Source organism: Scardinius erythrophthalmus, assembly GCF_964197995.2.
Source record: "Scardinius erythrophthalmus genome assembly, contig: HAP1_SCAFFOLD_696, whole genome shotgun sequence".
NCBI lineage: Eukaryota > Metazoa > Chordata > Actinopteri > Cypriniformes > Leuciscidae > Scardinius > Scardinius erythrophthalmus.
In genome coordinates, this window is record NW_028295925.1 from 7,980 (window position 1) to 17,068 (window position 9,089).

At 40.1% G+C, this 9,089-nt stretch overlaps 1 protein-coding gene across 1 annotated transcript; it reads right to left on the reverse strand.

Moving 5' to 3' along the window:
* Positions 1-1,596: 1,596 nt before the first annotated feature.
* On the reverse strand, positions 1,597-8,120 carry LOC308686722 (protocadherin-1-like; the record flags this gene model as incomplete). Its single annotated transcript, XM_081395158.1, has 2 exons — positions 1,597-5,574; positions 7,299-8,120. The coding sequence occupies 2 exons, from the start codon at positions 8,118-8,120 to the stop codon at positions 3,187-3,189; spliced, it is 3,210 nt and encodes a 1,069-aa protein (XP_081251284.1). The 3' UTR covers positions 1,597-3,186.
* Between the last annotated feature and the right edge of the window lie 969 nt (positions 8,121-9,089).

Below are 9,089 nucleotides of genomic sequence, written 5' to 3' on the forward strand. Positions count from 1 at the left end.
TAAACAAGCACAATAGGATGAAACTCTTATGAAGGTAAAAGGTAGAATTTATAAATGTGTATATAAGACTTTGCGGACTAGTTAAATAACACTGTATGCTATATTTTGTATGATTTTTCATACCAAACAATGTATAGAAATGAAATGCGAGCACATACAGGAACTGGTTTAAGGCTGCATTATCCCCTCTTCTTTGATTTCTGTCATTGAAAGCAGATCACAGGGACAATGACAATCTTAAGGTACAGTAGAGTCCAATATTCAATATATGACCACATTCAAAGTTAATTTTAATGAAATGTAAAGTGGACAGTACTAGCCCATGATAGAAGGGAATGTGACCAAATGAATGAATGAATGGCCTGTTTCTTCCATTAGCATGAAGCACCTAGGGTGTCATGAACAGAGTACATGGAATAATGGTGTGGAATGACATTTTTTTTTTTATTTTTTATTTTTTTTTTGAAGTCTTGTTTTCTCTACCTCTCAATGATCCCTACTAGTCTCTCTCTCTCTCTCTCTCTCTCTCTCTCTCTCTCTCTCTCTCTCTCTCTCTCTCTCTCTCTCTCTCTCTCTCTCTCTCTCTCTCTCTCTCTCTCTCTCTCTCTCTCTCTCTCTCTCTCTCTCTCTCTCTCTCTCTCTCTCTCTCTCTCTCTCTCTCTGTCCCCCCACCTGCACTCAGAGCAGTCTGTGAGTCAGCATACAACACACACTGGTCAGTCCGTTGCCATGGTGACGGTGCAAGCTGAGGGCAAAATCGTCCAGCTTTTAAGAAGCGCAGACGCTGCTAGAATTTAAATGTTCAGCAGCGGCAGGAAAGGCTGCATGTGTGTGTGTGTGTGTGTGTGTATGTGTCTTTTTTTTTTCGTGGCCCAGATTAGCTGCCGGCATACAAGGAGCCAATCAAATTGTACAAAAAAACGTAACAAGACCTTTGACAACCACCCCTTGATCCTATTCCTTGAATCTAAAAATGGGGCCCAAAAAAATGGGCTTTGATTGACAGGACCTGTATAAAACACCTCACTTTCCTCTAGGGTCATTCAGATACGCCAAGTCTGCACTGCTCAAACCTCTTGGAACATGATTTTGTTCCTGTGATGTGCAATAGGAATGAGAAAAACAAAAACACACAGAAATACACAAAAAAAGCAAATGACTACATGTTTGGCTCAATCCCAGAGGAGTGATGTTGTAAATGTGTTGTATTAATTGTGTTAAGATATGGATCACTCAAAACGGACATTTTGGCATTTTGTGAATACTATAAAACTTAACTTGCTGAGAAGTAAAGCAATCAATCCATTTGTCTAGATATCAGCTTAAAATAAAAGCTGCGGTAATGCAACCACATCGACCTGTGCTCACTGGTACTGTGAGAATTTTAAAAAGCTTTTGAAGTAGACATTTTATGGTGTCAGATAATAAATAAAAAGTGAATGTTTACAGGTACCGGTAAAATGTGATGCATTGAAAGGGCAATGTCATAAATAAATATGGGAATATGGAAATGAAATACTGTACCTTAAGAATTAGTGTCCCCTGGTGAGTAATTTCAATGCACTGATTCTGTTTAACATTAAATCCACAATGTAAAACCTTCACAAAAGTTTTATTGAAAGCAAACTTCTTTACTTGTAAAAAATACAAAATACAAATTGCAAATCAATAGAAACAAAATAACACATGACAGAAATTAAACAGAAGTGGGGATGTCTGCAGCTTTAAACAGTTCCACAGATGATACACGCTCTACACAGAATGCAAATTGTTGTGTCATATTCAACTTGTATGATGTGTGTGCTGCGTTGTATAAACGTGCCGCTCCTGCAGGACATCATTTTAACATTGCTTCTTTCCACACAAGTGATTATTGCTTTAAATATGAACACGCGTCTCACTTTGAACATCAAATGTACAAAAATTAAAAGATGGAGCCACTATCAAAGCAGCTGAGATCTATTATCTATCTAGTTGGTTCTAAACTGTATATTTACAAATTTGGTATCAAAACATGTTTGGTGTGTTAAGAACGAATTAAGTACATTTTCCTGTATAAAGCTATTTAAGTTGTTCATCGCCATTCCACAAAACAAACATAATAAGGGATGAACACACACACACACACACACACACACACACACACACACACACACACACACACACACACACAAACAAGTTGTTATTAATATTCACAATATACAACTTGCATAACAAAAAACCCTTTCCAATGATTGTCTCCAAAGGTTTGCTAATAAAATCCAAGACAAACTATACTCATTTTTGGTTTTCTTGTTCAGTATTATAGAAAAGTGATCGAGTTTAAATGTCAAGTAGCTTTCTATTTACAATGAATGTGAATTATTCACAGCCTGACTTAAAATCCCGCAGTTAATTCAAAAATGCTTGATGGCACAGTTTGACATCAGTAGCTAATGTATCTGCATTAAGCCATTTCATTTATGAACATAACAAAAAGAAGGCACTTTTTGCATGCACAATCAATGAAGCTTGAGAAAGAAGGTGGGAAATACCAGTCATTAATCTGTATAAATAATTGAACTCTGACTAACAAGGTCCAAATAATTAAAGACATTTTTAAAGGTCTGTCAAAATGTGCCATGGAAACGTTCAAATACGTTCAGTTTAATTGACCGGCCTTCCTGTGTATTTTATTCTATTCAGCACACTTTCTTTTTTATGCAAAAATACAACGTGAAAGTTTTGCTTTTTAGAATAATTTTGACACATTAACAAGTGTGCAAATACCTGAAGCTAGCCCAACAAAAGATATCAAAACAATGACGGCTATTATTTGTTGTTTTTCAGGGCAAAAAAAGAAAAGAAAAAAAGGCACATCACTCTGGTCTGAAGGTTATTACACCACAAATGTGTTTCAAAGGGTATTAAGTAGTTATGTTCATCTTTTGAGGGGCAGCAATAAACACTGTCCAAATGAAAACGGCTCTCTAAGAAAATAAAAATAAGAACGTGCGGTATTGTCTCCTTCATTTAAATGATTAATAATTAAATTAAATCATATGTTTCCTTCGGGATATAAATGATACAACAGAACTGCAAAAACAAAAAAAAAGATTGACAAATAAAAACAAATTTCTTTCAATCAAGTGATGAGCATGCTTTGTGATCAGTGCAGCTTTGGTTTGACATTCATTAAGTTCCCGCCTAATACATGCCCTTAGTCCACACCATGTTGCTGTGATACCCGTTGCTTTGATACTCTGGGCTGTGGTACCCTCTATGGTACTCTGGGCTGTGGTACCCTCTATGGTACTCTGGGCTGTGGTACCCTCTATGGTACTCTGGGCTGTGGTACCCTCTGTGGTTCTCTGGACTGTGGTACGCTGCCATGCTTTCGAAGTCGTCTCCTACCTGTTTGGTGCTATATTTTGAAGAGTTGGCCTTGTAGCTGTAATCCGAATACTGGTCTGAGCCTGTTGAGTTGTTGTCCCCGGTTCCTACAAAGGTGTTGGTGGCCGGCAGGTCCTGCACTGCCTGGTGTTTCTTTGAGGCAGAAGGTGACTGAGGTTGGAGCTGAATGGATGGCAGAGGAGAATTAGACCGATAGTGTCGCCCCAGGTCTGGGCTCCCAGGGGGGTAGTTGAGCGGCAGGTGAATCCTAGGGCTATCGTTGACGTTATCATCCATGAGGTTGAACTTTAGGCCTTTTTGAAGACTTCCCCCCTCGTCCTCTTCAGATGGGTTGGCAGGCTTTGGAGCTTTGCTTTTCTTTGCCTTCTTGTTCTTATTACTCTTAGGTCCTGGTTTGGGAGCATAGAGGTCTTTGGTCTCCTTCTTGCCTGCTTGGTAGCCACTTTTATTCTCCTTCAGCACATGCCTGATGATCACTGCCACCACAATGATTAGAATGACCACAAAAAGGCCGCCCAAGACTCCAAAGAGAATGTTACTATGCTGGTCATGAGAATAATCTGGATCTCCTGCAATGTCCATTTCAAGTGGCGTATAAAGACTGTGTCCAACAAGTCCTTCGACATGTGAGACATTGCCGATGGTCTCATTGACATAGATGTGAACCAGTGCAGTCGTATGGCGTGGCGGTGTGCCTCTGTCCCTAACTTTTACTACCAGACGGTGGAGACCAATGTGTTTGGGTGTGAACTCTTTAGCCAACGTAACCTCACCTTCTGAAGAGATGCGGAACAAGCCATGAGGGTTACCCCCTACAATACTGAACTCCAGCTCAGAATTTAAACCAATATCAATGTCTTCAGCCTCAACGTGTTCTACATGGGTTTCTGGGCTGGTGCGGGGATTCAAGAACTTGTATGAGGAGTTCGAGGGCTTGGTGACATAAGGAGCATTGTCATTCTCGTCAAGAACATTAATAGTAATGCCAACGTAGGAGGAACGTGGTGGGTCACCTCCATCAACAGCTTTAAGTCGGAAACTGTAGGTACTCTCCTTTTCCCTGTCAAAGGAAATAGTCGAAAGGATGGTGTACGTTCCATTTTGAATCATAAACTTGCCATTGTCTGGTTCTACAGAGAGTTGAACACGAGCATTGTCACCCTCATCGTGATCGGTGACTGTTACCATTCCAACAGGACTAAGGGGTGGCATGTTCTCTTGGACTGAGAAGCTGTAACCATTGAGCATAAATTTGGGGTCATTGTCGTTTCTGTCGAGCACCTTAACAACAACAGTGGCAGTTCCTCTCAAGCTTGGTACACCTTTATCAGCTGCTGCAACTAGAAACTGATAGTGATCTAATTGTTCACGGTCCAACTGGCTCATGACACGTACTTCTCCTGTGTTAGGGTTAATTTCAAACAGTCCCTCAGGGACTGATCCACCAGTTATACTGTATGTCAGCTCTGCATTAGTCCCGCTGTCAGCATCCGTGGCTAACACATCCAGAACCTTGTCACCTGGCTGGTTCTCCTCAGCAAATTCCACCTGGTACAAGGATGGTGAGAAGACCGGGGAGTTGTCATTCATGTCTGTCACTTGCACCCTCAGGGAATTTGTGCTGGATAGTGCAGGATTGCCAGAGTCCACTGCCACAATTTCAATCCTGTAGTCTTTGATCCGTTCATAGTCTAGTAGCGTGGTTGTCTGGAGGAAGTACTTCCTCTTGCGGTCATTGCCAGTTTCGCTAGCTGAACGCAACTGAAATGGGACGTCCCCTGCAACCACACAGGTCACAACTGCATTTTCGCCCTCATCATTATCTAATACCTCCACCAGAGCCACAGCTGTGCCCACAGGCATGTCCTCCGATATGTTAGCGACACCATCTTCATGTGTCACAAGACCAATGCCCCGGATCCTGATTAAGGGTGCATTGTCATTCTGGTCCTTCACTGTGATAGTCACAAGGGATTTGGAGCTTTTTGATTGGGGACCATTGTCTTTAGCTTGGACATAGAACTTGAGCATGCTGATTTCTTCACGATCCACCGAGCCTTTGACAAAAATGGTGCCTGTGTTGCGGTCAATGCTAAGAAGCCTTTGGACTGCTGATGGTGCCTGATGAAGGCTGTAGGTCACCTCTCCATTAGGCCCCATGTCAGAGTCATTGGCCTTCACCTAAATCCACAAAACACAAAATGAAACTAAGCAAAGCACTGAAACATCAGTTTACAAAACAGATTATATAATCACAGGTTTACACATCAGAGTCAATACAGGGGTTAAAATGTGTAGTCAGGAATATCAGAACTAGGTGTAGCTCATTGTAAGCTGCATAAAATAAGCATGGCAAAAAAAAAAAATGCTTTATTAACCGGAAAAAAAAAGACCCAGAAGCTCATCCAACCACAAGACTAATTTAGTCTAATTAATAAATATACTGAATCTTCTAGGAATTTAATATCAAGCACACCTCAGTTGATTTTAGAAAGGCAGTTTGTGCTTTCACTAATTAGTGGTACAATTATGCATAAACAATTTATTATTATTCAATATTCAATATAAGAAGAGAAATGAGAAATGTATTTACTCAGTTGGATTAATCATGATTAGACTGAGTCAAATTATCCAAAATTAGCAGTAGTTTGCTAGATGAAGTCAATTTGAGTTACTCAGTCTTGGCAAAGATTTCTACTGTATAAATCCTTCAGGTCTATTGTGAAATTGGGAATAATTTTAAACTACTATAAATCAAAGTGTGGCTTGATTAAAGCTTTCAAATAATCAAGATTTCCTTGTTCCTCTCCTCTTTTTGTCCATGGGTGTTTATGAAACATGCATGGTGTTTCAGCCCATGTATTATAGAGAACAGCCTTAATCTGAGTCAGTCATAAGATTATTCATGGTGCTTAAGTTATTATTGCTCTATATGAGTCACTCCATTTCATCCGCCATGAAAACTGGGAATTCATTTTATTTAATGTATTTGAAGAGCATTTCTCTGAACAAGCTAAAACACTCCATCAACACTTACAACCCTCTGAAATCATAAAATTAAGCTGTTTTAATACCACTACTGCTTATTTACTTTGGCTTCAAAGGATGCTTATGAGGACTTAGAGGAAAATAAAGTCTTCTGACATGCTTTTTGAATACAACTTGGTTGCATGGATTAATTGTTGACAGATTAACAGTCATTAAAATTTTTGTTTTGCGTGGACACTTGCCTCAGATTGATCTTGGAAAGCTTCCAGCATTCACGGCTATCCTAATCATAGCAGCGCATTCGTTTCCACAACAGTTCAAAATGTAATTCTCACCGCCAGTCAATACCTCTCTCCTGTTTTGTAAAGCTTGTGTTTAAAGGGACCATGAGGGATCAATCGATTGCCCGTGAAAATATGATTTGGCTTTCCCATTTCTTCCGCTTTAACCCTGTTGTGTGGGAACCGAGGCTAAAGCCCATTGGGATAACTGAGACTTCCATTTACAAGTGCTTGTCAGACTCTGTATGTTGGGCTTGAGTGCACTTCTATCTCCAGGCTGTCAAATCAGCTCCTATACTACTTATGAATGAATGAATGAATGAATGAATGAATGAGGCATTTATTCATTCATTATTGCCCAATCTTCTTAAGGTTTAGCATAACATATACTTGATTATAGGTGAGTTCAATGCGAAACTTACATCATGACCTTATAAGAAAGGGAAATAATAATAATAATAATAATAATAATGTAAAATAAATGTATTTAAGGTATATACATTTTGCCAGTATGTGTGTTCTGATAGAACTGACCCGCTTGCTGGCATCATGCTATTCTATTTGTTTAGTTTTAGATCGAAAGTTTATATACTGTATGTATATATATACACATATACATATAAAAAGATGACTTACTTGTAGAACAGAGTGACCCGGTGGGCTGTTTTCTGGCAGCTCACCCTCGTAGTGTGTCTTCTCAAATTTGGGCACATTGTCATTGGCATCTGTAATGGTGATCCTGAGCAGGGCACTACTCTGGCGAGGTGGAGAGCCGCCGTCGATCACTTTTATGTTGAGGTCATATGAATCTCGCTGCTCTCTATCCAGGTTACCCAATACTATGAGTTGTGGCAATTTCTCATCTGAGTCTTGCGCCACCTGCAGGCTGAAAAGGTTAGCAGCTTCAGGGCCAGTCGTTAGCGCGTAATCGGCGATGCCATTGCTTCCAGAATCCTTGTCGGTGGCCACAGGAATTGAGAATAGCACACCCACATGCGTGTTCTCGGGGATCGACAATGTCAAGACAGGTGAAGAGAACTGTGGAGTGTTGTCGTTCTCATCCAAGATCTCTATGCGGCCTTCGATGAGCCGAGGTCCTGTGCCTTTCATCAGATCTGTAATAGACACCTCAAATTCTAGGAAACAAGGATCACCCTCGAAAAGGTTGCGACAGTCCTTGAGAGTCTCACGATCGATCGGGGTCTCCGTGGTGTAGATTTCCCCTGTTTTGCCATCCACACGGAGGTAAGGAGCGCCCACCTCAAGCTTGTAAAGGTGACCTGTGTCTGGAAGGCCCTGGTCAGATGCCAAGCTGCCAATCAGGGTGTTGGGCGGCTGCTCCTCGGTCACCTGGTAGAGAATGGTGTTGACTACATTTGCAGAGCAACAGAGGAGAAGCAAAATCCACACTAGCATGGCACTCCACCGTGACCACATCGCATTGGCACTCTGGCACATCGTCAGTCTGTTGCTGCAAAAGATCAAGCAAACAAACAAATAAGATTAATGAAATGTTCATTCTTCAGACACAATCCTTTAAAGTATCTGACAGTGCCAAGAACCCTGTAAAGAGATGGCAGCCAGAGTTTTATGGTACTGATTCCCTGGGATTTATGATTGATCGTCCCTTCATGTGTTGTAAACCTCTCCATTTTAAAAGCAGTAAATGTGTCACAAACAGTTACTTGTGTTTGACCTTGATTCTGCAAACTTTGTGTCAAGTCTAATTCGTAAAAACAACATATGTCCATATTCCTAAGAGATGTATTGGCTGATGTACCCTAAGAGAGGAGGAAGCTAGCAGACAAGTGATGTCCATTCAAATAATAATTTCTACACTACTTGATTTACCTTTCCCAAGCTATTGATACACTGTCTCAGCTCTAATTTCTAGAATCATGCCTAGGGGACAACGAAAGGGTGAAATCCATCAAAATCAACCTGCATGATTTTTCCCCATCTCTCCAAGCCCAACATATTTTTTTGGCCAAATCTAAGGCAGTACAATTAAAATTAGCTTTTGGCTCATGCTATTTTCAGCTTATAGAAATAAATCTGTTCTTCATTTTATTAATGGCTAGTTATTATATTTACCTTTTAGGTCAGTTCTCCCTCTTTTATTCTGTATTATTATTTTATTCTCACTAATTTATTCTGTAATTAAATCATTTCCAGAACACAGTGAAAAATGGAGGGCAAAACAACAAAGTAGAAATTAGGGGCAAAAAAACAAAGATTAGAAAGTGAATCTTTGGTTTCATTCATTCATTCATTCATTCATTCATTTCATGTTCACTGCCCACTTCCTTCACAAATGTATTGTCACTCTTTTTCTTGTCACCATGTTCTTCTTCTAGCTCTTCTTCTTACATATGTTTTATGCCATACATAAACAGGGTGTGTAAAGAGACAGAATAGTAGCCAGAC